This window comes from Myotis yumanensis, unplaced genomic scaffold (assembly GCF_028538775.1).
Source record: "Myotis yumanensis isolate MYYU_CA2020_CCGP unplaced genomic scaffold, mMyoYum1.0.hap1 SCAF_2, whole genome shotgun sequence".
NCBI lineage: Eukaryota > Metazoa > Chordata > Mammalia > Chiroptera > Vespertilionidae > Myotis > Myotis yumanensis.
In genome coordinates this window covers 9,615,690-9,642,843 of record NW_027223753.1, presented here as the reverse complement: position 1 = coordinate 9,642,843, position 27,154 = coordinate 9,615,690, and the positions used below count along the sequence as shown (strand labels likewise).

Here is a 27,154-nt window from a genome sequence, read left to right as displayed (position 1 = left end):
CAGTAGCAACATTACAGTTATGAAGTAGGAACGAAAATAATTTTATGGTTGGGTCACAACATGAGGAACTATTTAAAAGGCCAGAAGGTTGAGAACCACTGCCCTAACTGCTCTCCCCTGCCAGCTTGAACCCCCTAACTGCTCTCCCCTGCCGGCCTGGTTGCCCTAACTGCTCTCTGCAGCTGGCCTGATCCTCCTAACTGCTCTCCCCTGTGGCCTGAACCCCCTAACTACTCTCCCCTGTGGCCTGAACTCCCTAACTGCTCTCCCCTGGCAGCCTGATCGCCCTAACTGCTCTCCCCTGCCAGCCTGATCACCCCTAACTGCCTCTGCCTCGGTCCCGCCACTGTGGCTTTGTCCAGAAGGATGTCTGGAAGACGTCTGGAAGATGTCTGGTCTAATTAGCATATTACCCTTTTATTAGTATAGATAACTAGGGAAGATTCTCAAGCAATCGGGTAAGGGACAAGTGCTGGGTAGTGGTCTCAGAATGACTCCAGCACTAGAGTTCCTGCCCGCTTCTTGCAGAGGGAGGAGAGAGGCACAGAGCAGCCTGGCTGCCTCCTAGGACCCTCTCCCTCCAGGCAGCCTGCCACCCACGTAGTTACCTCCTGTCGCAAGGCCTCCAGGCTGGCCTCGCCCTTCAGCAGCTTCTGTCGGAGGCCCAGGGCTTCCCTTCGTCCCTCCTTTTCTGCCCGCTCGCCAAGTGCCAGGCGGCCCTGCAGCTCCACCAGCTCCCTGCCCAGCCTGGCATTCTCACTGTCCAGCATCTTCATCTGTGAGAGAGTGGACACAGGTAGGACCGAGGACCCAGTCTCAGCACCCACAGCCCCACCTGGCCCAGGGTGTTGGTGAGTGTTCGAAGCTTCCAGTATTATAGTATCAGCCCCTGGTTTTACATATGGAGGGCCCTTGGCTCCAGAAAGGGGGTGCTCCTGGCCCAGGGGCAGACAGCAAGTGCCCGGGGAGGGTGCCGTGCTGCGGAGGGTACCTGCCGCCGGAGCTCCTGCAGCTCCCTCCGAGCCTCCAGCCGAGAGCGCTCCACCTCCTGCAGCCCAGCCCGCAGGTCCCCGGCCTCCTTGCCCATGGCCACCCGAGCCTCTTCGAGGAGCGCCAGTTTCTGCTCCTTGTCGTCATTGGCCAGCTTCAGGCTGAAAAGGGCAGGGGTCAGAGGCAGGCTAGGTTCCAGGAAGAGTATAGTGTGGCTCTACACAGAAGTCCCTTCCCGTTACTCCTGGAATGGGTCCGACTGGCTCTTGGCCTGAAGGTGCCCCCAGTGCTGCTTGCCCACGTGGCCCTGTCCTGAGCTGACCCCTCCGGGCTGGGCCCAGGCCCTCAGCTGGGAGAGACGGACCAATGACTGGGGTAGGGGGACACGCACTGAGTCTGCAGGGAGATCCACCAGGTGGGGTCGGAGTCTGGACCCAACCCTGCCTGCTGCCACCTTTCCCCTTCCATCAGTGCCTGGCTTGGTTCAAGGGCAAAAACTCCCCACCTGTGCCATTTCCCCTGAACCTTGGGGGTGACGTTAGCTTCCAGGGACAAAATTCAGTGTGAAGGTCAGGGCTCAGTGAAGGACTCCGGGCTGGTCCCTCCTGTCTCCCCACCTGATCCGCTCGCTCTCGGCCTTCTTCACGGCAGCCCGCAGCTCCTCGTTGGACCGCCGCAGGGCCTCGCGCTCCTTGGCGCCCTCACCCAGGCTGCGCCGCAGCTCAGCCGCCTCCTGCCGCTGGGCCTCACGGCCATCCTGGCTCTCTCGTACCTTGCGCTGGGCCTCCAGCAGCTCCCGCCGCAGCCCATCACGGGCATCCTCCAGCAGGCGCAGCTGAGTCCGAAGCTCCTCTGCCTGTGAGGACCCTGGTTGTCACTGGACGGGGGTCGGGCCCCACTCAAGCGGGGCCTTGGTGGAAACCAGCCCATCCCCAGGTCCCAGGCCAGGGGGCACCTGCCCCATCACTCTGCATAGACTCAGACCACAGGTGAGAGTTATGATTCGGGCAAAGCAAGCTGGAGTCAGCAGTGTTTGGGTCTGAAATAATCAGGATCATCCTTGGACGATGCCAAGAGGGCAGGGACCACCTTGAGTGCCCCAGTCCCACGTGTACATCACAAGTACTTAATACATGCTTGCTGCCTCCTTTCTCAGCTGGCTGTTCATTTGCCCTTGAATGCAGGAAAGAGCCTTACAATTTTCTGGACCCTCACCGAACCAGGCCCCCAGCAGCATTTAGGGGGTGCTGCCTGGAAGGGTGTGGGGCGGAGGGCTCACCTCGCGCACGCAGGATTCCCGCTGCCTGCCCAGGTCTCGGGCCTGCTCCTGCAGCCTCTTCACCTCCTGAGCATGGGCCGCGGCAGCCTCCTCAAGCTGGGCCCGCAGGTCCCGCAGCTCGGATGTCAGGGTGTTCATGGTGCCCTAGGACAGATGGGCTCCTCAGATGGTGCTGTGTCCCCTTCCCCAGCACCCCACTTTCAGCACCAAGCACGGCCCCTCCCACTGGTTTGCCAGACCCTCTGTGATCCCTTGATGCCTAGAGAGTGCTGTCTACATAACTAGTCTTTCTCAGACTAGGGGTTCCCTAGGGCAGAGCCGTGCTACCTCCCTCAGATGGGGACTCCCAGGGAAGGGCTGAAGCTTCCCACACAGTCTGGGGCTTCCCCAGGGCAGAGCCACGCCTCCCCCTCAGACAGGGGCTCCTCCAGGTAGGGCTGTGTCTCCGGCTCAGACGGAGGCCCACCTACCCGGTCCTGCTCCTGCCGGCTCTGAGCATCTCGCTTCTGTCGCTCCATCTCCAGGGAGATGGCGGTCAGGCTGTGCTGTGTACCCACCAGTTTCTCCGTCAGCGCCGTCTTCTCAGACTCCTTTAGCGACAGGGCCTGGCAGAGGCAGAGAGCGAAGGGCCTGGGGGGTTAGTTGGTCTTGGGGGCATGCTCGGGCCTTCCCCCCACCCTGCCCTGGGAAATGTGCCCACTGTGGACTTGGGGGCATGACTGGGCCACCACAGGTGGACCCAGGACAGAGGTACAGGCTCACTCCTCCTAAAGCCCCAGAAAAGGATACAAGAGTAACTAACTGGACATGAACACAACTCCTATCTCACTAACATGCTACAGCAACCCTGAAGCAGGGCCCTCCATTATTCCCACTTTATAGACGGGGAAACAGAGGCTCAAGGAGGTAAAGTGACTGGCCCGGGGTGACAGAGCTGGTGAAGAGAAGAGAAAGATGCAGTCTGCCCTGTCCTCATGACGTTACGGAAAACTGGGAGTTAGTTCTTTTTGAGGAGGGTCAGCTGATACATGTGGGCATTGTGGGGACTGCTCAGAAGGCAGCCATGGGGACGCCATGCTCAGCCTGGGTGGGAGGGGAGATGGGAAAACGTGGGGCAGCTATTTGCAACCAGTGCTCATGGTGTCACAACTGAGGCTGCCACTCAGTAGGCTCCGACTGTATACCAGGCATGGCTACGGACTCCTAGCTCCTAGCTGCTGGGTGGCTAAGCGGGAACCAGCCCCAGAACCCGGGCCCCTCCAGGGCTCACGAACCTGCTGCTTCTCACTCTCAGCCAGGAGGAGGCCCTCGTCCCGCTCCTGCTGCAGGGCAGCGATCTCCTCGCTCAGCTCCTCCTTCTCGGCCTCCAGCCGGGCCAGCAGCTCCTCCCGCTCCCCGCTGCAGCTGACTGTGCAGTTGGGCCCGTTCTGCCTCCAGCTCCCGCCATGCTGCCTCCTGGGGGCCAGGCCCAAGCACATGTGACCCACGAGGCTGCAAGGCCACCTGTACCCCAGACCCTGAGAGACAGGTGATCAGGAAACTGCAAGGTGGGTGGCTGCTAAGGGCTGTGGCTGGGACAAGCCAGGGTTGCACGAGCCCCGAGGAGCAGCCGCCCTGGTCTGGGGGTCGGAGAATGTTTCCTGGAGGAGAGATGAGTAGCAGTCAGCAGGAAAACGGGGGGAAGGAACCTCAGGCCCAGAGTGCAGCCCCAGAGATGGCCTGGAGGGAGGAGAAAGCACAGCACACAGGGAAATCATAATATGTAAGGGTCACTGGGGTGTGGACTATGAGGGGAACGTGATGAGCAATGGGGCCAGAGCCAAGGGCAGCAACCAGGGAGGGGTGGGCCTGACTCTGAGGACAGCCGGGGCAACAGAGAGCCTGAAGCCAGAGCGATGAGTCTAAATTGTAGACTAGGGTTGTTCAGAAACTGAGAAAAAAGAACCTGGATTGCAGGTAGGGGTTGAGGGGAGTTGGGTTGGCTGCGAGGAATAAAAGGGGTTTAGGGCTGCGGGTGGCAGAGTAGCAGGAAAGAGTACAGATTTGGTGAAGAGGCCAAGTCAGGCGGGGTAGGGAGAGAAAAGACTGCACAGGAGTTTGCTCCTTGGGGACTGGGTGGGTAGAACCCACCTAGGGTCTGAGGGCAGTGCCCGGCACCTTTGTGAAACTTCCAGTGCTTCACTGCCACCTGCTGGACAAGTGTGATACTACAAGGCCAAGGCCAAGACGACACATGCCGCCCCCTGGAGTCCTGCAGGACAGCCTGAACCTCTGACACAGGCAGCCCTGTCCACCCCGAGTCCTGTTCTCCTATGAAAATAGCAGCCAGCATTTACGCAGCATTTACAAAGTCCCAGTCACTTTATTACGCCCTTTATATAGACTATCTCACCTCATCCTCACAATCCCCTGTACTATCCTTATCTCCATCAGATGGGAAAATGAAGGCAGACACCATAGGTGACATAACCAATATGTGGCCTAGATCAGATCCAAACCCAGGCATGTGACTCCAGAGCCAGTGTTCTTAGACAGCTCTGTTCTGTCTTGTAGTGACCTGGCCCCTCACCTTTCGCACTACGTGTTCAGGTCCTAGAGTGGTCCTTCATATGCAAACGGCACTTCTTACAAATGAAACTGCCTTCCTGAATCAGGATCACCAGGGCTAGACCAGATCCGGGGCCTGGGAATCTGCATGTTTGATAAGGAGTCCCCAGTGTTTCCTCCCAGCTGCTCCCAGGGCCCCCGGAACAGAAATAAAGTTCTGTTTCACAGAGGTGGAAACCGAGGCAGAGGGAGAAGAATGACTCGCCTGAGACCACAGAGGAGAGAGAGCCCCACCCACCCTGACCCCGCTACCCGAACCTTCTCTCGCTGGAGTCGCTGCACGTCCTCCTCGTGGGCTGCCCGCTGCTCCCGCAGAGAGGCCTGGGCCTCCCGCTCAGCCTGCACCAGCTTCTGGGCCATCAGCTCCTTGTCCAGAGCCGCCTTCTCCTCTGCCATTGTCATCTGCTGCCGGAGGCCTGCCAGTTCTCCTGCACAGGGATGGTGGGAGGGGACACACTTGGGTCGGAACGGAACCTCCCTGTGGACCAGCAGACTCAGGCCAGGTGAGCCATGTAGGCAAAACCCCAGAGGAGAGAGGGCCCACCGGGTACCTAGGCCGGGTTCCCTTGGAGAAGCTCCTCACCCTCTGGGCTTCAGTTTTCCCATCTGCTGCCTGAGCCCACGGGCCCTGCCCCACTCCCTCCCTCCCTGGAATGGCATCAAAGGGATGAAATGTCTGATGGGGAGGCTCCCACAAATGGGGAGGATAGCAACCCCCATTGTTGATTGCTTACTATGGGTCATTTACAGATGAGGATATGGAGGCTCAGAGGAGACAGGCAATTTCCCAAAGCTGCACAGCTTTCCGTGAGGCGTCTCCCTTAATGACTAATTGCCATAGACAAACTAGGTGGGCTGTGAGCACTAATGGAGGGACCACGGGGAGGGTACACCCACTGTGGACAATCTAAAAACCACCTCCCCCCCCCCCCCCCCCCCATCTTTCAGCATTTCCCTTTCTAGTTCTGTCTGGCTCAGGTGGACGAGGACGGGAAGATTAATTTTCATGGTCCAAGAAACCAGGTGGGGCGTGTGGAGAGAAGCGGGGCTGGGACTGTAGGGCCGAGAGAGTCGCTCAGAAAAGCAGCGACGGCTCCACGGAGAACTCAGAACTCTCTCAGCGCCCTGATGACAATAAGCAGCAGGCACCGCTGGCTCAGCCAGGTGCTGTGACAGGCCTCAAATGCTTGCCTCACGCCTTCCTGGCAACAGCCTTAGAAGGCTGGCAGTCACCTCTAACTGTCAGATGAGGAACCTGTGGCCCAGGGGGGAAGGGAACTGCTCGAAAAAGCTCAGATCTAAGCGGCAGCGGCAGGATTGGAACCCAGGTCAGCCAGACTCCAAAGCCAGTGCTCCCAACTTCCGTGAGACCCCAGACCTTGACAAGTTAGTCTGGGTTGGAGTCAGGTATTCCTCACCCACCCTCTGGTCCCCCCATACCAGTCAGGGCCTCCTTGGCCAGAAGCAGGGCCTGCCCATCAGCTTCCAGCTGCTCCCGACGGGCCTCGAGCTGGGCCAGCTGCCGCTGCACCTCAAACAGGCTGCTCTCCAGGGCTTCCTTCTCCAAGCTGCAGCACACAATCCCTCAGGCCTCAGGACTGGGCCTCCCGGGCCCCAGGAAACTGTGGATCCCAGGGCGTGGCCAGCCGTGGGCCAGGTGCCAGCCTACCTGCCCAGCCGGTCCCACGCTCCCTGGGGAAGCCTGAGCCATAGCTAGGATGCATTGGCAAGCCCTGCTCCTCAGCAACTGTGGGTGGGCCAATGCCAGGGTGTGGCTGGTGGCCCCAGGCAGACCCCCCCCCCCCCCCTTCCCCGTCAGAGAGGGCTGGGCAGAGCCTAAAGCCTTACCGCAGGCGTGTGGCTTCCTCCAATAGGGTTCGGCCTTCACGCTCAGCTGCCGCCAGCTGCACAGCCAGACCGGCCCGCTCCTTGGCCAGCGCCTCCTTCTCCCGGGTCGCCCGCTCCAGCGCCTCTACCTGCCGTTGTGTCTCCCGCCGTGCCTGCTCCAGCTCATGCTCCCGCCCGCTCAGCTGCCGGGAGAGCTGGCACCCACCCAGGCACTGTGAGCACCCTCCACTCCCCCCCAGAACCCCCAGCTTGCCCACCATGCAGGACCCCAACCCTGGGTCTGACCCAGCCCTGGCCTAACAGGCAGGAGAGCAGGGTTCTAGCCCAGTCTCCACCCTGATGTGCTGTGTGTACTTGGACAAACCACAGACTTCTCTGAACCTGCAACACATACACACGTGAGGGTCCTCACTCAGTTTGGGTCATAACAGAGCCCTTTCTACACCCCTGACCTTCCAGAGAAGCTGAGTATATAAAACAGACCAAAGGAGCGCTGCTTTGCAGGCCTCAGAATGGAAACACGGAGCCCTGGTCCCTGCAGCCGTGGCCCATACCCTAGAGGCCCCTCCCAGGAGCCCCGCACGCCATATAAAGGTCACTGTGTCCCTAAGACCCTAAGGTCCCTTCCAGTATGTTGTGCCCTGAGGTCCCCAATAACAATCCCAAGAAGTCTCACATTCCAGTCCTAAAATTCTCCACCTGTCATCACATTTGGGATTGTTACTGGGAGGTGATTCAGCTGCCAAGTGCTTCCACGGGCGTCCTCTTCAGAACAACCCTTTGTGATAAGAACGCTTAGCCCCGTGGTACAGATGGGGCGACTGAGGCATGGGGAGGTGGAGTAGTTTGCCCAAAGGGCCCAGTTAGCAGAGGTGGGGCTGAACCTAAACCCACATTCAGGCTCCTGAGCCTGCGAGTTACCCAGGACAGGTGTCGGAGGCTGGGAGGCTAGAACCCTGGCCCCAACTGCTCCCCATCCTCCACATCACCCACCTGGGCCAGCTGCTCCTGCAGCCGGCAGCGCTCCTGGCGCAGTGTGGGGACCTGGTGCTCCAGGGCCTCCCGGGCCTGCTCTGCCACCCGCAAGGAGCCCTCCAGGCCCTGTCGATCCACCTCCTGCTCCAGCCTCAGCTGTTCCAGCCGCTCCTGTTCCTCCCTCGCCAGGGTGGCCTCCTGCTCCACTCGCCGCTGTTGGCCCAGCAGGGCTGCCTTTTCCTCCTCCAGCTGTGAGGCCAGTGGGGGTGGAGGTGAGTGAGCAGATCAGCCCAGCCCCTCCACCTGGGGAAAGGGGTCCCACCCAGGACCAAGGGCCACCCACCCACCTATCACAGAGCCCAAGGAGGCTTCCTCGGGGGAAGGGGCAGTGGACACAGGGGAGAGGGAAGAAGGGAGAAGGGTCCACAGAACTTCTTTTCTCTCAGACCATGAAAGAGGATAGACAGACAGACAGTCAGAGACAGAAAGAGGCAGGGAGCGAGACAGGTGTGAGGACAGAGGTGTTCAGCAAGGCAGGATGTGGGCCAAGGGTGGGCCTGAGACGCCTACTGGGGTCTCTGAGTGGGAGCACAGGGGGGCGAGGAGGGGGACATACCTGGGCGACGAGGTGGTTCAGGCCCAGCTTGTCCTGTGCGAGGCTCTCGTTGAGGGCGCTCAGCTTGGACAAGGCGTCCCGCAGAGAGGCCTCCTCCGCCCTCAGCTTGGTCATCGCGAGCTCGAGGTCCATGCGGCCAGCCTCAGCCTGCAGGGACCAGAACGGGGCGGCCAGAGACAGTCAGGTGGGGAGAGATGGTGAGAGAGGGACAGAGATGGGAGCGATGGGAAAAGATGTGCAGAGACATGGAAGATGGGGAGAGGCAAGAGGGTGGGGAGAAACAAGAGACACAGAGACGGGGTAGAGGGACAAGGGAGACGCACGGTGAGAAATCACTGCAGAGGCCTAGTGTCTAGGAAGCTACTTAACAGCTGCTGCACACCGCAGAGCTGTGCAGAGCAGGGCAGAGGGTTCCCCAGAGGGGGTTTGGGGGTGGCACTGTTCAGGGCCCAGACGACAGGGAGTGGGGCAGGCACTCGCTAAGGACTGTGCCCCAATCCTCACAGACCCCAGGCCCGGGACCAGAGATGGGCCTGCATGACCTGAACTCCAGGCACTGCCCAGGAGCGTCTGGAAAAGCAGGGATACGGCCACTAATAGAGGTGAATTCACTTATGTCTGGGGTCAGAGGTTGGTTTGTGGCCTGGGTCAAAGGTTAGCCTGAGTCCAAAAGGAAGGGTTCTGTCTGTGATCAGGGTCGGGGGTCAGCCTGAAATAGGGGTCAGTCTGTGGCCAGGGTGAGAAGGTCTGGGGCCCAGGGCAGAGGTAGGTTTGTGGTTGTGGGGCAAACAGGGACACACCTTGGTCAGTGCCTCGGCCACTTCGGCCTTCTCAGCCTGCAACATGTCCCGCTGCAGCGTGGCACAGCTCAGTGCCTCCCTCACCTCCACCAGCTCCTTCGCCAGCCCTGAGCGCTTCACCTCCAGCTGCTCTAGTTGTCTAGTGCTGTGGGACAGAAGGCGGGGGGTGCCCCATGTCACTTCCCTGCCCTGCGTCTCCCTCAGCCAGCCAATCTGGAACAGGCTGGGGGTCAAGGCTGAGGCAGGAGCCCTGGTGGCAAGAGCCTGACCAGAAGGACAGCCAGGGTCACCGCCTTTTGGCTCTGTGACTCTGGGCCTCAGTTTTCACATCTGCAAAATGGGCCTCACAAAGTTGTTATAAGGATACATGACTTACTTTAGGATACATGAAATATGTAGGATAGTGCCTGACATAGCTCCACAAGGGCTTTTAGAAACAAGAATAATGTACTGGATATCATTACGACTTATGTCTCAGAGAAGTAAACAGTGCAGTGGTTAAGAGGTTAACTCTTCAGAGTGATGGACAGAATGCTTGGGTTCAAATCCTGGCTCTAACTAGCTGTGACCTTAAGGAAATTATATGACTTCTCTGTGCCTCAGTTTTACCATCCATAAAATGGGGCTAATAACAGCTCCTATATCATAGAGTTACCCTGAGGGTTAAATAAGATGATCTAATTGTTTAAAATGATATTAATACTAATATTACTGTAACTTTAATTTTTAAAAATAATGTTAATATTACTACTGGTATTTTAATTATTGTTATTATTACCATCCACACGCTTCCTTCCTCCAGTTCTTGGATCCCAGGTAAGTGACTGTACCTCCCTGAGCCTGTTTACCGAGACAGGACTGATCAGAAGACCCCACACCGGAGGACTTCTCAAGACGGTAGGAGGCCAGGTGCTCTCTAGCCCCCAGGGACACTGTCAGGAGCCCCAAGGCCCATTCAAGTGGCCTTGGCAGGGAGGCCAGAAGCTACGCACCTCCGCTCGAGCTCCCTGCGTGCCCGCGCACTATCCTGCTCTGTGTCCTCCTTCTCTTCCTCCAGCTGGTCTCGCTGGCGCCGTAGTTCCTCCTGTGTCACCTGTAGTTTCTCCCGCTCCTGCCGCAGCTCCTCAGCCTGCTGCTGGGCCGCCTGCAGGCTATGGGCCAGGCTGTCCTTCTCCCTGCAGGACCAGGGGTAGAGGAGCTAAAGGGGATGTTGGGGCTGCTCCCATCAGGGAAAACAGCTGTGCTGCTGTCCTACATGTGAGCCACATCCTCCGTCCTCTAAGGCACGTGCCTCCGGGAAGCCTTCCCTGACCATGTCCACGACCAACTCATTTCATCTACCTCTCCCTGAAGCTGACTCATCCCAGCAGAGGGAACCTTCTCCCCCAAACTGCCCACTTGGGGGCTCAGTGGAACAGACAGAGGCAGTGGCACTATCTCCACCAGGTTGAAGAGGTTAGACTCCTGAGATATGTGGGCAACTGTGCTGCCAGCTTGCGAGTCCATATGACCAGAAATGCCTCTATAACCCCCCAACCCCCATCTGGGAGGCCCAGTGGAGCTGGGTCTGTCCAGATCTCTGAGCTTCCTGCTGCACAGGCCAGCAGCACATGGTAGCCAGAGCAGGACAGGGGGAGGCAGCAACGGGGAACTCTGACAATTTGCAGGGTGTTGCCATTCTCCCAACTCCAGCAGTCACAAGCAACGGGAGGGTGCCTCCTGAGCCAGCTGGGGTTTCCAGCTCAGGCTGGGGGCTGATGGCGGTCATATCTTTCACTGTCCCGCCTCATCGCTTCAAGTAGCAACCCTTAAGCCAGCGGTTCTCAACCTGTGGGTCACAACCCCTTTGGGGGTCGAACGACCCTTTCACAGGGGTCACCTAAGACCATGGGAAAACACATATATAATTACATATTGTGTTTGTGATTAATCACTATGCTTTAATTATGTTCAGTTTGTAACAATGAAATTGAAGGTCACCACAACATGAGGAACTGTATTAAAGGGCCGCGGCATTAGGAATATTAAGAACCACTGCCTTAAGCATACAAGACACGATAGCTGGCAGTAGGTAGAAAAACATACACCATGATAGTAAGTAAAAATGCAAAGTGAGGTACCCGTTGTGCACACAATATAAAAGCCTTCTCCTTCCAAGGCACAGGGAGCATTGGTTTTGCTATCAGTTCCGATTCCTATCCCGGCCACACCCTGTGAGCTTGGACAAGCCTCTCAGACTTTGGCAGGAAGACTAATTGGAGATTATACACATAAAATGCCTGGCCACGAGCCTAGCACACAGTAGGTGTACAGGAAACGTTTGCTACCTCACTGCCAGAAAACATACACACATGGCTCGGTAGGACCGTATTGGTGCAAATCTGCACGCTTACAGGCTGGGGCTGGGGCTGGGCCCAGACACTGATTGATTCTCCGAGGCCCCTACTTCCGACCTCCCAGGCACCTGTTCAGGAGATCGATGGCACTCCGCAGACGCTGGGCCTCGCGCTGGGCATCCTCCTGGGCCTGGGTGGCCCCATCGGTCTTGTCCCGCAGACGCTGCAGCTGGTCCTCCAGGGCACGGCGCTCACCCTCGCTGTCACTAAGCTGCTTCCGCAGTGTGCCCAGGAGGTCCTGGCTGGCCTCGTAGCGCCCACGCATGTCCTGTGGCGTGGGAACCCCTGAGCCTGGGGGAGCCACTGAGCCCTCAGAGCCCCCTGCTTCTGTGCTAGTTCCAGGGATGTACAGCAGCCTACTCTGTGGCCTAGGCCTGAGGCAGGAGGGTGGCTAGGCTTCCACTGCCTATGCTGAGCCCTCCACCTGGACTCTGAGCCTCCATCTCCCTGAGGTCCCCAGCAAACCCAACCTAAGCACATTCCCTCCCCAGGCTCCGCCCCCAGCTGCCCAAGCCCCTCCCACTCGGGGCTCAGATTCTACCCCTGAGCTCTCAGCCACCTCCAAGAACCCTGACTCCTTTCTCAGGGCTCTGACTCCACCCTGGGATGCTCACGCTCCGCCCCCAGAACACTGGCTCCGCCCCTGGGCTGCCCAAACCCCTCCCCCAGGACGCTCGGCCCCTTGCTACCTGGACCTGTAGCTGGCGTTTGTGCAGGGCGGAGTGGATCAGGGCGAGCACGGAGGAGTCCGAACAGGCTGGGGATGGGCCTCGGCGCGGGGAGCGACCGCGGCCGGGCGAGGAGCGCCTCGACGGGGATGGGGTCCGGGGGCCCGAGAGCCCCCGCAGACTGCCCTCTGACGCATCAGCGGTGTGCTCGGAGCCACTTAGCTGGACACCGCTCTCCATGTCGGACAGAACGGCCTGAGGGGTGGGGTAGGGAGGCAGAAGGAGCGGGGCAGTAGGGAGGTTAGTTGGGCAAAGACGCCCAGTAGGGGCAGAGGGGTCGCAGCGGCCATGTGACGATCTTCACCCCCAAATCTGCGGCACAGCCTAAGCTCCCTTCCAACAAGGCTTCCTGATTCCGCTCCCACCAGCTCACAGCCCTCAGCCCGCCAGGTACGCCTCCCATGTATTGGGAAGACATCATGCGGCTTTTCTCACAGATGGGCCGGAACCTCGCGCAGGCAGGACCCCAGGTTCCCCAACCACTGGCAGTTCTGGTCAAGGCCACCAGAGGAGCTGGTGGCCCTGGACTGCCTGGCCTTGCCCTGCCCAGGGCTCCCACCCTCTGGCCTCTCCGGGCTCCCTCCCACCTCACACCTGTGCCAGGTCCCTCAAGGTCTGCTGCAGCCCCTCGCCCTCCTCTGTGTCCAGGGCGGGCTGCTCCTGGAGCTGCAGGGCTTCCTGGAGAGGTGGTGAAAAGACGAGGAGGGTGGTCAGGGTCTGTGCCCTGATCCGAAACCTACTCATTCCCTCCCTGGGCCCCCACCCACCAGGCAGCCTCGAAGGCCATGGCCATAGTGCAGCCACTCAGTCACCTCACAGCAGCCCTAAGTGCCCTGAACAGACGAGGCCCAGAGAAGTGCAGTGTCCCACCTCAGGTCACACAGCCTACTGGGGAAGAGCTGGACATAGAACGGGCCTGGCCCCACACAGAAGGGTGACCAACCCAGGCAGCACCTTTGAGGGGTGTCCCTCAGGTGGGGAGGCAGCTGAGTTCCAAGAGAAAGAGCCCTGGACTAGCAGATTACAGGCATGAGCTCAAGTCCTGACTCCCCAGTCTGAGTCTCTGGACAAGTATTTCCCCTTGGGCCTCGGGTTTCTCAGCTGTATAAGGCAGCGGTTCTCAACCTGTGGGTCGCAACCCCCTTTGGCGGTCGAACGATCCTTTCACAGGGGTCGCCTAAGACCATTCTGCATATCAGATATTTACATTACGATTCATAATAGTAGCAACATTACAGTTATGAAGTAGTAACGAAAATAATTTTATGGTTGGGTCACAACATGAGGAACTGTATTTAAAGGGCCAGAAGGTTGAGAACCACTGGTATAAGGGGATCCTGTTACAGGGCTGCTGAGAGGATGGAATAGGATAAGAGTTAACTGTGCTCACACTAAGCCTCACACACACTAGATGCTCAATTAATGAGGGTGATACAGTCTGAGTGGGAAGCTCCAGGGTGGCCCAACAGCCCGGCCCTCAGCCTGTGCCCTTGGGTCTGACCAGTGCCCCATCCCGCGCTGCCACACCTCGAGGGCAGCTGCATCTCACCAGGGCCTCAAGCTTCTCAGTGAGGGCCTTGTTGACCCGATCCTTCTCCAGGTTCTGGTTCTGAAGGCGCTCCACTGTCAGGGCCAGCTCTGTCATTCTGGAGGTGGGGGAGCAACAGAGGTGAATGGGAGACTCACCCCAGCTTGTCCTCCAACCCTCCAGCTCTGTGTCCTGCACGCTTCCCCAAACCTGAGGCAGGGACCCTAGGATTCACTTCCCTGGTTGTATGACCTTGAGCAAGTCACTTCTGTCTGTAAATGAGAATGAATGAGGTTGCCCCCCACTTTGTCTCCTGGGGAAGCACCCTGGGACTTGTCAAGGTTGTAGGAGCTGGAAACAAATTTGGTATCAGAGGTTGAACTGCTTGTGATGTGCCCTGGACAAGAGCCCCCTGGACCTCAGTTTCCCACTCTGCCAACGGGGTGTCGGGGAAGACTGGCTGAGCTCAAGCCCGTCCCCAGTGAACAGACCCCTCCTCCCCTGCCTCACGTGGCACCTACCAGGCACCCACCTGGCATTGAAGTCGGCCTTGTCCAGGTTGCTTTGCATCTGCAGCTGGGCCAGGCCCTCCTCCTGCAGCACCTTGCCCCGCAGCTGCTCCTCCAGCTGGGCCTGCAGCAGCGCCTGCTTCTCCAGGGCTGCCTCGGCCCGGCTCTCGGCCAGCTGCAGGCCCGCGCTCAGCCCCAGGCCCGCTTCCTGGACAGCTCGTGAGGTCCGGGCCAGCTCCCCTCCCAACTGCAGCAGATCTCTAGTGGAGAGAACACACAGCAGGGATGGGATGGGGGTGGGCTCCCAAGCGTCAATTGAAACTACACTGGGATGCCATTTGTCACTATTAGAATGGGGGGGAAAGTGACATAATGCACGGTGTGGGTGAGGCTATGGGAAAATAGACCCTCCCCCACACTGCTGGGAGGGCAACCACAGCTGAGGGCAGTTAGAAAGAGCTCTGAAAACGACTAACTGATGGGCTCTTCGTGACCCACCAACTCCACTTCTAACAACTTATCCTACAGAGATGCCCCAACACCTGGGAAATGGCCTGTGTATAAAGTGATGCCCTGCAGCATGCTCAGGCCAAAAATGCTGGTGGCAACCTCAATAGCCATCAAAAGGGACTGCTCTTAACATGACACATCCATTCTGTGGAATATCTGTAGCCGAGAAAAACAAATGGGGAAGCTCTTCAGAGCCTGAAATGGAACCACTCCCACTATAACTCAGAACTATGCGGTGAAGAAAGCATCTTCAAGCCCTGGCTGGTATCCTGGTTGGCTGGAGCGTCTCCCAATGCACCAAGGTTGCGGATTCAATCCCCCATCAGGGCACATACAAGAATCAACCAATGAACGCATAAATGGGTGGAACAGCAAATCGATGTCTCCCTCTCTCTAAAATAAATTATAAAAAAAAAAGCATCTTCAAGAACTGCAAAGATGAAATTCTAACAAGAATATATAAAAGGGTGTGTGTGTGTGTGAGAGAGAGAGAGAGAGAGAGAGAGAGAGAGAGAGAGGGAGAGAGAGATCTGCTGTTTTTGCTTGTATAAAAGAAGCCTGAAGGCATATTGCTTGCCTCCAGGAGGGAGAGGAGAGGAGTGTCTGAGGCCAGGGGTGGGAGGGGGCCTTTTCACCATATACCCTTTTGAAATTGGAATTTATGAATATATAAATTATTCAAAAGTAAAATATTAGGTCCTGGCCAGTGTGGCTTGGTTGGTTGGAGCGTCCTCCCATACACCGAAAGTTGGCAGGTTCGATTCCCAGAGAAGGCACATGATCCCCGGTTAGGGCACATGCCGAAGGCACCCCAATCGACGTTCTCTCCCTCTTTCCCTTCCTCTCTCTAAAACCAAATTTTTAAAAAGTAAAATTTTAAATGCTAATTAAAAATAGAGCATACTTTAAATACATCAAATGGGTTAAATCCTCTCGTTTCCTGAATGAATGGTACCACTGGGTATCTAACGCAAGGAGAGGAGGTGACTCATTAAGGAAGAATCCCAGCTGAGACAGGAAGGAGTGACAGGAGATGATCACAATCTTGCAACCCTGATGAATGCCTGGGGCTTAGCACTGAGCATCTGAGGCTGCCGGTGCAGAGACGCCCAGGCATTCGGGGCCTCCTGATGAAAGAGCACCCAGCACTTACGAAGAAGTCTTATTAAAAAACCCAAAGAAACAAACAAAAAAAACCCTGAACCTGAATCTGATCAAGCCTTAAATCCAACGTCCAGTTTACAAGAACCACAGGGGACAAAGGTGTTAAATGACACCACAGAATCCAGACTGTGGGAAACTTCGGACAACTGTCCCAGTTTCCTGAACAAATAACAGAGATTAAAGGACAAATCAGCCCATCGCATTTTGTGAACATCTGCGGGTCCTGATTCAAACACACTGTCAGGACGAGAAGTGAAGCAAACCATCTGTGACATTGATGAGTCCATTGGGAATCTGGACACACTAAATATTTGATATTTTAACAAAAGATCATTAAATACATTTTTAATGTAAAAAAGGAAACAAATTGGTCTCCCTGTCTCTGGGCTCTCCCCACAGCCTCACCTGCTCAGCCCAAGCAGGACCGAGCCCCCTGCCGGAACACGCCAGCCCCCTCGAGCCCCCTGCTAGCCACCCCAGTGCCATTTCTCCCGCCTCCACGCCTTTGCTCAGGCTGTACACTCTGCCTGGAGTGCCCCAGCTCTGCCAGTTAAAATCCCACCCATTCCTGAGGTCAATGCAAATTCCACCTCCTCTATGAAGCATCTTTTTGACCCTCCCATCCTTGTGAGAATAGAGGACATTCTCTGCTCCACTTTCATGTCACTGACCACTCACTTCCTTGGTCTAGAATTTGGGGGGGGGGGGGTCTATTTCTTTTTATCTCTAGAGGTGGTAAGGTCCTTGGTAGCAGAAGCTGAATATTCTAGTGGATTAAAAGCAGTTGTCAATCCTGACTCAGCCACTTACCACTGTGTGACCTTGGAAAGGTCATTCTACCTCTCTGAGCCTCAATGTCCTCATCTGTAAAATGGGAAATATTACTATTCCTACTTCACAGAGATGCTGGATATGAGATGAAATGAAATGTACCAAGAGCCTAGCTCAGAGGAAATACCTAGTACATGTTGACTGCCACGATCATAATAAGAGTTCATTATTATAGTTGCTTCTGCATCTCCAAGGGCCCGTAGGTGTGTTGGGTTGGACTGAAGTTCAACTGAGTTGAGCTGAATTCAACTTAAAAAGTGGGTGCCCACCTAAGCCGGTTTGGCTCAGTGGATAGAGCATTGGCCTGCGGACTGAAGGGTCCCAGGCTGGATTCTGGTCAAGGGCACACGCCCGGGTTGTGGGCTCAATCCCCAATGGGGGTCGTGCAGAAAGCAGCCGATCAATGATTCTCTCTCATTGATGTTTCTATCTCTCTCTCCCTCTCTCTTTCTCTCTGAAATCAATAAAAATATTTTTTAAAAAAGAAAAGAAAAATGATGTTTTAAAAAAAAAAGTGGGTGCCCCCCAGCTGCTGCTGCAGCATCTCCCCACGTCACCCCTCCGCCAGCCGGGCCTCACCTCTCGGTAGACATCTTCACCTCGTTGACCAGCCGCCGGACCCCCACAACCTGCCTCCAGAGGAGGAGCAGGCGGCTGTGCTCGTTGCTGAAGTAGGCGTTGAAGGACTGGAGGGAAGACAGGGGGAGTGAGGGGCTGCGGGGAGGGCCACCCGCTTCTGCCCCAGCTCTGACCATCCTGGGAGGCACTGTCGCCCAGGGAGGGGGTCTTCCTGGTGGGTCAGGCCTGGGCCTGTACACAGGGCTGTGTCGAAACTGTCAGCCTCTCACTGCCAAGCCTCCCTCTGGCACTGGAAAATGGGTTTCAATGACCCTGCAGTCCCAAGAGGCAGCAAGAAAGGGCAGAAAGTGCTGGCACCGAGGTTTGCACCCCAGCCGCATGGCCGGGCAGGTTACTAACCTCTCTTTAAAATGAGGACGACAACACCTACCATGCTCAGTTATTCTGAGAAATAGGGAAGAAATGAACACGCAGCACATGGAATGTGCAATCAAGGCCAACTATGATTATGACAACTATTTACCTCTCCTAACGGGCTCACGTGGCCAGCAGGGCCCTCCCGCTCCTTCTCCTGAAGCCTGAGTCCTCTCCACTCTACAAAGACCCTTCTCCTTGGCTCAGGCTGGACCCACCAGGCCCCACTGGCCTCCCAGAACCCTGTGCCCACCTCCTCCTCACGCCTCCACGCCACCTCCCGCTGCTCCAGCTCCTTGCGACTGCGTGACCAGTCACTGGTCACCTTGCGTATGTCCTCTCTCAGAGCCTGATTGGCTGAGCTCGCCTGGTCCAGCTGCTCCCGGAGCATAGCGTTCACCTGGGCCAGGCTGCTGCTCCTGGGTGGGACCAAGAGGGACCAATGGGCTCATGGCTGGAGAGGACCGCCCTGCCAGCCATCTCCGCTTCCTGCTGGGTGCCCCACCTCTGCTGCTCCTCCTCCAGGCGGATGAGGGCGCTCTCCAGGTCTCTGCTGTGCTCTGTGTCCTGGGTGGGAGAAGTGGGCATCAGGTTGGGCACGAGGAGGAAAGGGCCTGCCCTGCCCTGCCCTGGCACCCACCCTCAGCCGCTGCTGCTCCAGCTCTGTGGATCTCTCCAACAGCTGCTGCTCCAGCTCTGAGCCCTTCTTCTTATACTGGAGAATCTGGGGATGGGTGGTGAGCAATGGTTAGCCCCAGGGGGCGGGGGCAGGGCACAGTGAGCAAGCACATTGGGTAGGCAGGAGCAGGAGTGGGCGGCCCTGACCTTGGCCTGCAGCCGTTGCACGAGCTGGGCTTGCCGCTGCTGGCCCTCCTGGTAGGCCTGCAGCTTTCGCCGGTAGGAGGCCTGCTCCTCCTGCAGCTGCCTCCGCAGCTCCACGCTCTGCCGTACCAGCCCCCTGGGCTCCTGCGTTTCCAGCTCCCCAGACTCCAGCCGCACAGCCTGCTCCAGCTGCAGGGAAGGGCCCTGGGTGAGAGTCCTCGGTCTCCAGGGAAGGCAGACACAGGCCTCTGCAGGGAGCACCAGGCTGGGCCCAGACCCACAATGCCTTGCAGGCACATTTGGGCAAGCCTGGATGCAATGCACATATGCATGGCCTAAGGCAGCCATGCCTGGACACACAGACGGGGCATGCATGGACACACAAACATGTGCATGCAAAACACAAAGAAGACGCACCTGGGGTAAACCTTAGAGGCCCTGGTGCACTGTGAGCCTCTCTCCCAGAGCAACTAACCCCACTGTGGTTGATGATTCTTAGATCCGTGTCCATGTCTTCCCACCCCAAACCCAAGTGAGCTCAGGAAAGCCTGTTGTTCCCATTGTATCTTAGGCCTACGGCAGCGTTAGTGGCATGTTCATTAGGATCATGAATTAATGGCATAAGCACATGTGAATACATTCAAACAGAGGCTTCAATGCATGCCTACTGAACTCAGAGACATGCACACACATAAGGCACACAGGCGGCGTCAAACATCCCCAGGGTGACACAGATGAACCCCTCGGCCTGCCCCGACTCCCTCACACGCAGCGCTCAGATCTGTAAGAGGTGCACACGCATGTTCTGTACCTTGTGGCTTATTAATGCCCAAGCCCCGGCCCGGCCTCAGGCTCCCACCTCTCCCTGACCTCATGGGAAGCCTCTGCTGCCAGCACCCTTCCTTCACCCCCAGGTGGCTTAGCCGCTCCATCGCCAGGCCCTGTAGGCCCAGGAAGGAGGCCTGCCTGGCTCTGGCTGCTCCAACAGCCTCGGAACCCTCTATCCTCCTTAGGCACCTGCTGGTCCCAGGGGGCCCCTCAGACTCCACCCGTGGGGGAAGCAACTGAGGATGAGTGGGACTAACAGGAGCGACAGTGCCCAGGGAGAGCCAACAGGAAGACAGCCCAGCCCAGTGGACTCTGGCACCAGCCCACACTCACCATCTACAGCCTGGGCAGGGCATTCACACGTCCACCCACGCCCAGTCCCAGGGCAGCCAACGGCAAAGACAGCTGCTCTCCCCACACTAATAACGGGGCCAGGTTAGTGGCAAGTGCCGGTTCCCTCCAGCTGTTCCCTGCACTGATCCAGTGCGCCCAGGACATGCTTAAGGAGCCACTGAGAAAGCTGGAACCAACTTCCTCTCTGCCTCCTCCCTCCCCCCAAGGACAGCACTGGGGCAGGGCGACTGTGGCCACTGGAGCCACCCACAGGAAGGGGCTGGTGGGGGCTTCAATTCAAGTTGGGGGAACAACTCGGTCTGCAGGTGTGGGCGGAGGTGGTATGCAGGTCTCTGTGAAGGCTGGGCTGCAGGCCTGTGACCAGTGTCTGCAAGCCGTCCACCTCAGTCAGGGGACCGGCAGTGTCCACATCTGAGCGTGCCGGCGGTGGCACTGAAATGCTGTGTGTTGTGCCTCAATGCAGGTGCATCTCACGGGGGTGAGTGGGGAGTATTTTGTCGTTTGTCTCCACCTGGGACCCTGAGCGTCTCCATGTCTAGGCCTTCGGGGGACCTGAGAGAGGTGGTGTCTGTGGTCACAGGTCTACATTGCGGTGCAGGTAAGTACGTCTGTGTGTATCCGTGTGTTCACATGTTTGTGAGTTGGAGCGTGTGTCTGGCTCTGAGTGTCTGTGGTGTGTGTGTCGGTGACTCTGTTCTCTGTGCTGACCTTTGGCTGTGTGTGTCCACAACATGTGAGACAATGTGTTGTGTTGTGCGCAGGATGGATACACCACTGCTGTGACTCTGCACCTGTGTGAGACATTCCACACCTGGGTGGGACTGGGTGGTGCCTGGCTGTGGGTGCAGATTCTGCTGTGGTGTGTTTGTGCATTTGTGTGTCTGTGTGGGTCTGACTGTGGCCTGTGCTGTGTGTTCTACACAGGTGTTTGGGCCAGGTGCTATCTGCTTCTGTGATTTAGAGGGGTTCAGGCAGTCCTCAGGTACTACACTTGCTTCCCCAGGGCTCAGAGCCAGGCCCGGGTCACTCCCAACCATACCTCGCCCCTTTCCACAAACTTCACCCCTCACAAAACAGCCTTTCAATTTTACTTGTAATTCAAAAGGAGAGAAGGGTGTCACCAAGCCAGGGATGAAAGAAGTTTACACTCTCCCCTAGCAACCACTGCCCTAGTACCGTTATTATTCGAGTCACTCTGTCCAGGTTGCCATGGACACAGGGAGCCCAGGGGGCCCATTCTGTAGAATCCACGGGGTGGCCATTCCCTCCTTCCCATCCCAGCTGCCTCACCCAACACCTGCTCCTCAGGGACAGGAAGAATGGGGTGGGGGTGGGGGGCTCCACAGGGAGCTTAAGGGCCTCCTTCCGAACTTGGAGGTGGCTGCTGGGAGCCCTTTGCCTGTCTCCCTACATGCAATCAACAGGACACAAATCCCTACCTTACCTCCACTCTCTTTTCCCAGGGATGCTGTGGCCCGCCAACCTAGCCCACATGCAACAGTTATGGCCACAGGGGCAAGCCTGCCACCTGCAGCATGGGGACAAGGGGGCAGCAGGGACAGACAGTGCCACAGGCCCTCAGAGCCCAGACCAGGGGCCTCATCCCAGCTCCACCACTGACACTGGGCCCATCACACTCATTTCTGGGTCTGTTTCCCCACCTGCAATAGGTGATCTCCAGGCTCTGATGTTCTCTGTGACCCACGCCGCCCCAGAAAGGCCCGGAGATCATGCTCATGCAATCCCTGCCTCCAGCGGGGGCACTGACACCATCTCCCCGAGGACAGTCAAGCACCAGGTTCATTCTACAAGGCACTCGGGGTCTCCCTGGCCACATGGTGGAATTTTCTAGACTTAACGCAGACTCCCTACTCCCGGGCTGAGGCCCCAGCCCCAGCAGCCGTGTCCTAGTAGAAAAAGGAACCTGTCGCCTGTTCCCTATTCCCTTCTCCTGCCAGCCAGGGGGGCAGTGCTGGCTTCATTGTCAGCCAGAACCTGGCATGTAAGAGGCAGCCCCCCATGAGCCTGGCAGCGTGCCAGGGGCCAAAAGATGAGAGGCCTAAACTGGGAGGGGGTTGGCTCAGGGCCCCATCATCACCGACAATGTGGAACTCGAGCCAGTGGCCCTCCACACCCCCTGCAAACCTTGGGAAGACTGGCTCTGAGCTATCCCCAGGGCTGGGGGCCTGCTCCCTGCAAGTCCCAACAAGTCAGGGGCCTGTCCGGGCGGGCAGACACCAGGACACAGGCACAGCCTCCAGCCGCACTCAGAACTGCTCAGCCCTCTTCCCTACAGGGGTGTGCAAGCCCCGCATGAGCAGGTCGGCGCCGGGGTCCTGGTACCACACAGGGGACCCTGAGCAGCTTCAGTCTCCCATTTGCAACATCAGAACGTCATGTCTGAGGTCCTTCCAGCTTCCCAGGGGCCAGCTGCCCCCTGGGACTCCCAGCCCAACTGTCTCTTCCCACCCCCAAGAAACAAAGCTGTAATGCAGAGCCCTGGGCTGGGAGTCGAGAGACTAGCATTAATTGGCTGTGTGACCCCAAGCACAGGGCCTTCCCTCTCTGAGCCTCCATTATCTCCTCTGTGAATGAGCATCACCATGGTCCCACCCTTGGTGCATTACATGTAAAGCACCCAGCACCTGTCTGGTGGCTGCTATTACGACTGTTAGTAATACGCACGCATTTTCCATCTACACACGTTCTCCTTCCCTCATGCAACTCTTCCACCACTTGCAGCCACCACCAACTCCCCAGGGTCACCTCCTAGGAGTCTGGAGGTCCAGAGAAGACAGTGTACAGAGGACAACCTGCACCTCTGGCCCTGGCCACACCGACCTCCTGGCCAGGCCCTGGGACCCCCGCAAGCCTGAGGCACAGGTTCCCAGGGGAAGTGAACCCGTCTGGACTTGGAGGCAGGCCTGGCTTCGCCTCCAATGGCTGGGCCTCACCCCCACGGGGAGTGTGGCTGCCTGTGCCTACCCCAGTCTTGCCGCAGAGCCCAGCCACTGTTGGGTGAAGCCCAAAGCCATCCCCACTACAGAAAACAGACTCCGAGCTGGGCTGGTGCGGCTCAGTGGTTGAGCGTCAACCAATGAACCAGGAGGTCAAGGTTCGATTCCCAGTCAGGGCACATGCCTGGGTTGCGGGCTCAATCCCCAGTGTGGGGCGTACAGGAGGCAGCCGATCAATGATTCTCTCTCATCATCGATGTTTCTATCTCTCTCTCCCTCTCCCTTCCTCTCTGAAATCAATTTTAAAAAAAGAAAACAAAACAGACTCCAAGAGCAGAGTGATTTGCTCAAGGCCATTCAAGTTGGCGGAGCCACAGTTCGAACCCAGGCCGGTCTGAGTCCAGGCCCACCTTTTTGCCCAATGTGCAGGCCTGCCCTGGACATCTCTCTGACCTCACATCCAGGGAGCAGCTGGCTCAGCTCTCAGCCCCCAGGCAGCACCCACCCTCTCGCTGACCGCGTTGTACTTGATGGCCAGCTCATCACGCTCGGCACGGCTCTGGGCCAGCAGGTCCTCCACGCGGGACAACTCCTGCTGCAGCAACTGGTTCTCCTCCTGCAGCGACAGCATTGATGCCATCTCTGTGGCCGACAGCAGGGCTGGAGAGGGACAGCAGGCATGTGGTTAGCTTCCAGCTGGGTCCAGGGGGACATCTTCCCCTTCCAGGTGCCCTACCCATCAGTGGAGGCAGGAAGATGGACCAGGACCCAGCACCAGGTCACACAAACAGAGAACAGGAAGGTGGGCAAAGCCACGGGCCTAGGGATAGACTTAGAGTGGACACAACTACAGCTGAAGTGTGGCCCCAGCAGGCCCAGGAGGTACAAAGGAGGCTCATTAGGAGTCAGGAGACTAGGCCCTAAGTTCTAGCTCCTTCCTTCTGCAGCTACTGCTATTCTCTGGACCTCAGTTTTTCAGATCTGTAAAATGGGTGGAATAGTAACCAGACCCAGGAGAGCAGGTAACTTCTGAGACCAGGGCTCAGGTTGGTCAGGTTGTAAGGAAGAAAAGGAAGAAGTGGAGGGAAAAAGGAGAGGCCACAGGGAAAAGGAACCCCATTTTGTGGGCTCCCTTCCACCTGATGGAACTGGACATATGCCATAGGCCTCTCGGCTCTTCCCCCCGGGGGAGGGCTCTCTAAGTCCCTGTCTGTGGCTCCCAGGGCCCCAAGGAGGCTGAGGTTAGACAAGGACCATGGCAGGAACAGCAGGAACACCCCCAAGGAGAGCTGCAACCTCCAGCTGGGACTGAGTGTGCCCCTCCCAGGCTCTCAAACCGTGTATTCGGTGTGAGTTCCACCCACCAGAAGGAGCAGGGGCCCATCAGCCTTCCTGGGGGGCGGGGGGCGGCGGGAGAAGGGAGATGGACAGTACCACCCCTAGGATTTCTGCAAAGCCCTGAGCTAAGCTGAACTGCCCCCCGCCGCCCCCCCGCCTTATAATCTCGGGTTCAGATTATAAACACCTTCCCTGGGAGAGAATATGGTATTTGGGGTTTAAGTCTTTGCAGCAAGGAAGGGATGCTCAGCCCTGCCTTCTAGCAGCAATACGTGGGGAACACATGGGGCATATTACACCTCTAAGCCTCCATTTCCTCATCTGTAAAACGGGTGTACCTGCCTCCCAGTGGGGAGACGTGGAAGCTGCAATCATTATTGTTATCATGACTACTGAGCAGGGGCTGTGAGAGGAGGGAGGATGTGGGCAGTGGCTGTGCAGGGGAGAGGCAGGGTGGTACCTGGGCTCTCAGGCTTGGAGAAGTTTCGGGTGACGATTTCCCTGAGGAGAGCAGGCAGGTGGGCGGGCTGACAGTCCTGGGCCGGGTCCTGCACACTCAGGCCGGTCTCCTGACCCGGCCCCAGGACGCTGCTCTCCAGTGCCTGGGGAAAGAGAGGGTCTGAGGGAAACCTGGGACCCTGGGCTCTGTGGCCTGAGTGGGAAGGAGCAAAGGCCTGTCGCCCAAGATGTGGGTGCCCAGGAGACCGTCAGGAAATCCCCCAAATGGATAGAAGCCTGGGTGTTAGAATCGCAAAAACCGCCCCCAGGAAGGACACGCTTGTGTGCCTGCCAGGAAAGGGGGCTCCTCCAGGGCCAGAGAACCAAACCCCACAGCTGGCTCCAACCCAGCTCCAACCCAGCTAGGTGAGGATCCCACCGTGCGTGCCAGCAGAAGTCACCCTAACCCCAAAATCTGGGAGGAGGGACCCCCATCCTCCGCAGGGCACTGGATAAGGGAGCCACAGCAGTTGAGCCCCGCATACCCCTCTACCCTGAGTCCAGTCAGGCTGGGGGTGCAAACTGGAGCCCCTGTGCACCTCACCACCACACCTCTCCCACCACGGGACCCCCAAGATGCATCCACTCCTCACCCGCTCCTTCCAGAGCAACTGGATGGGGTAGGCACAGCCCGCAGGACCCACCTGGATAACGGTCTCCAGTGCCAGCTGGACCTCCAATGACCCCCCCAGCCCCAAGCTCATGGGGGGAGGCTGCGGGCACCCCTCTCCAGGCCCTTCTCCCAGGCCCCAGACTAGCTCAGTCCACACAGCCCACCCCACAGCCAGACTGCAGTGCTGAGCACTGGGCAGATTAGGCTCTAATCCGTGCCCCCATGTGACCACAGGGTGGGAGGGGTGAGGGAGGGGGAGGGGAAGGGAAAGCAGAGGAGGGGAGAGAAGGGAGGCAGAAGGGAACAGAAGGAAGACTTAGGATGTCGAGGGGGAGGGGAGTAGAGAGGGGAAGGGGTGGGGGAGAAAGGAAAGGGAAAGAATGGAGAGGGGGAAGGGGAGGGAAGGGAGGGGAGGGACCACGAGGAAAGGACTCTCACCACACACACACACACACACACACACACACACACACACACACACACGCTCCCCAACTGCTGGGTCCTAGAGCCCTCCAAGCTCAGGGGGTGGAGTTAGCATCCAGGAGACAGAAAAGGCCAGAGTCTTCTAGTTTTTTAAGAATGTACAGGGATGGGTAAAACTAGGTTCAGCTCTGAGTACAGAAAGCACAGAGCTGCCCTGGTCGAGTCCTCAGTTAGTCTGGTGTCATCCTGTACACCGAAAGGTGGTGGGTTTGATTCCTGGTCACGGCACATACCCAGGTTGCCAGTTCAATCTCCGGTCAGGGTGCATGCAGGAGGCAACCGATAGGATGTTTCTCTCTCATCTGAATATGTATTTCTCTCTCTCTCTCTCACTTCAAATCAATAAAAACATTTTTTTTTAAGTCCTCCATGAGGAATTGTGTGTCTCCTTGCTTGCCCACCAGCTGGAAGGAAATAATGTTGAGCTCCCAAGGCCAGAGCCACAAGCTGGAAGGGGTCTGGGTCACCATGTAGAAAGCCACCTGCCAAATACCCAACAGGGCTTTTCATGAGCAAGAAATAAATTTCTGTTGTGTTGAGCCTTAGAGATTTCTGGGTTTTACTATCAGCTAGTAATATCTTTTTTAAAAATATTTTTTTATTGCTTTCAGAGAAGAAGGGAGAGGGAGAGAGAAATAGAAACATCAATGATGAGAAAGAATCATTGATTAGCTGCCTCCTGCAGGCCCCACACTGGGGATGGAGCCTGCAACCCAGGCATGTGCCCTGACTGGGAATCAAACCGTGACCTCTTGGTTCCCAGATCAATGCTCAACCACTGAGCCACGCTGGCTGGGCTCAGCTAGTAATATCTTAATCACTACACACTGTGAAATAGTGGATAAGTGTTAGCTATGGTCTGTGTTATCGTAACTACCACTAGTATTGCTGTCTTCCCAGCACCCAAACTAGACCCTGTGCCTGGTACACAGTAGACCCTCAGCCACTTTTTTGTAGGTCTAGAGGTAAGAACTAGCAAAAAAAATCCCTCAAGGATTACTCATGAGTTTCAAGCCCACTTATCCCTTTTTTATTCTCCGGTTGCTGGCTAGAAATTATAACAAAAATACTGAACCAACCATGAGCCAGGCCCTGTTCCCAAAACTCTGCATCTGTACTTTATCTGTTTTAACATTCTTGGCAGCCCTGTGATGTGACACTGTTCTACCCACTTTACAACTGACAACACTAAGGCTCAGTGAGTGAAGTTAAGTAACTTGCTCAAAGTCACCCATCCATGAAGGGCTAAAGCCACCAGACAAGGTAAGACCCAGGTATGCCGGGAGGGTGGGGGGAAGGGGGAGAGATCAACCAAAGGACTTTGATACACATGCATATAAGGATAACCAATGGACACAGACACTAGGGAGGTGAGGGCATGAGCGGGGGAGGGGGGGGGCAATGGGGGGATAAGGACACACATGTAATGCCTTAATCAATAAAGAAAATAAAAATTTAAAAAAAAAGCTTAATGAGGGGGGGGGGGA

The 27,154-nt window shown here is 57.2% G+C and overlaps 1 protein-coding gene across 1 annotated transcript in view; it reads right to left on the bottom strand.

Moving 5' to 3' along the window:
• The window catches only part of CROCC (ciliary rootlet coiled-coil, rootletin), a 34,816-nt gene extending 9,509 nt beyond the window's left edge, over positions 1 to 25,307 (bottom strand). The window contains 27 exon segments of the mRNA XM_070404190.1: positions 609 to 776; positions 992 to 1,151; positions 1,608 to 1,846; positions 2,270 to 2,413; positions 2,740 to 2,874; positions 3,544 to 3,663; positions 3,665 to 3,724; positions 5,135 to 5,304; positions 6,317 to 6,444; positions 6,725 to 6,918; positions 7,718 to 7,948; positions 8,316 to 8,462; positions 9,116 to 9,260; positions 10,108 to 10,290; positions 11,580 to 11,779; positions 12,201 to 12,434; positions 12,834 to 12,917; positions 13,789 to 13,885; positions 14,300 to 14,536; positions 17,361 to 17,467; positions 18,028 to 18,193; positions 18,280 to 18,341; positions 18,415 to 18,498; positions 18,600 to 18,785; positions 23,241 to 23,395; positions 24,534 to 24,675; positions 25,216 to 25,307. Coding sequence (XP_070260291.1) covers positions 609 to 776; positions 992 to 1,151; positions 1,608 to 1,846; positions 2,270 to 2,413; positions 2,740 to 2,874; positions 3,544 to 3,663; positions 3,665 to 3,724; positions 5,135 to 5,304; positions 6,317 to 6,444; positions 6,725 to 6,918; positions 7,718 to 7,948; positions 8,316 to 8,462; positions 9,116 to 9,260; positions 10,108 to 10,290; positions 11,580 to 11,779; positions 12,201 to 12,434; positions 12,834 to 12,917; positions 13,789 to 13,885; positions 14,300 to 14,536; positions 17,361 to 17,467; positions 18,028 to 18,193; positions 18,280 to 18,341; positions 18,415 to 18,498; positions 18,600 to 18,785; positions 23,241 to 23,395; positions 24,534 to 24,675; positions 25,216 to 25,275 — 4,038 coding nt within the window. The 5' untranslated portion in view covers positions 25,276 to 25,307.
• Between the last annotated feature and the right edge of the window lie 1,847 nt (positions 25,308 to 27,154).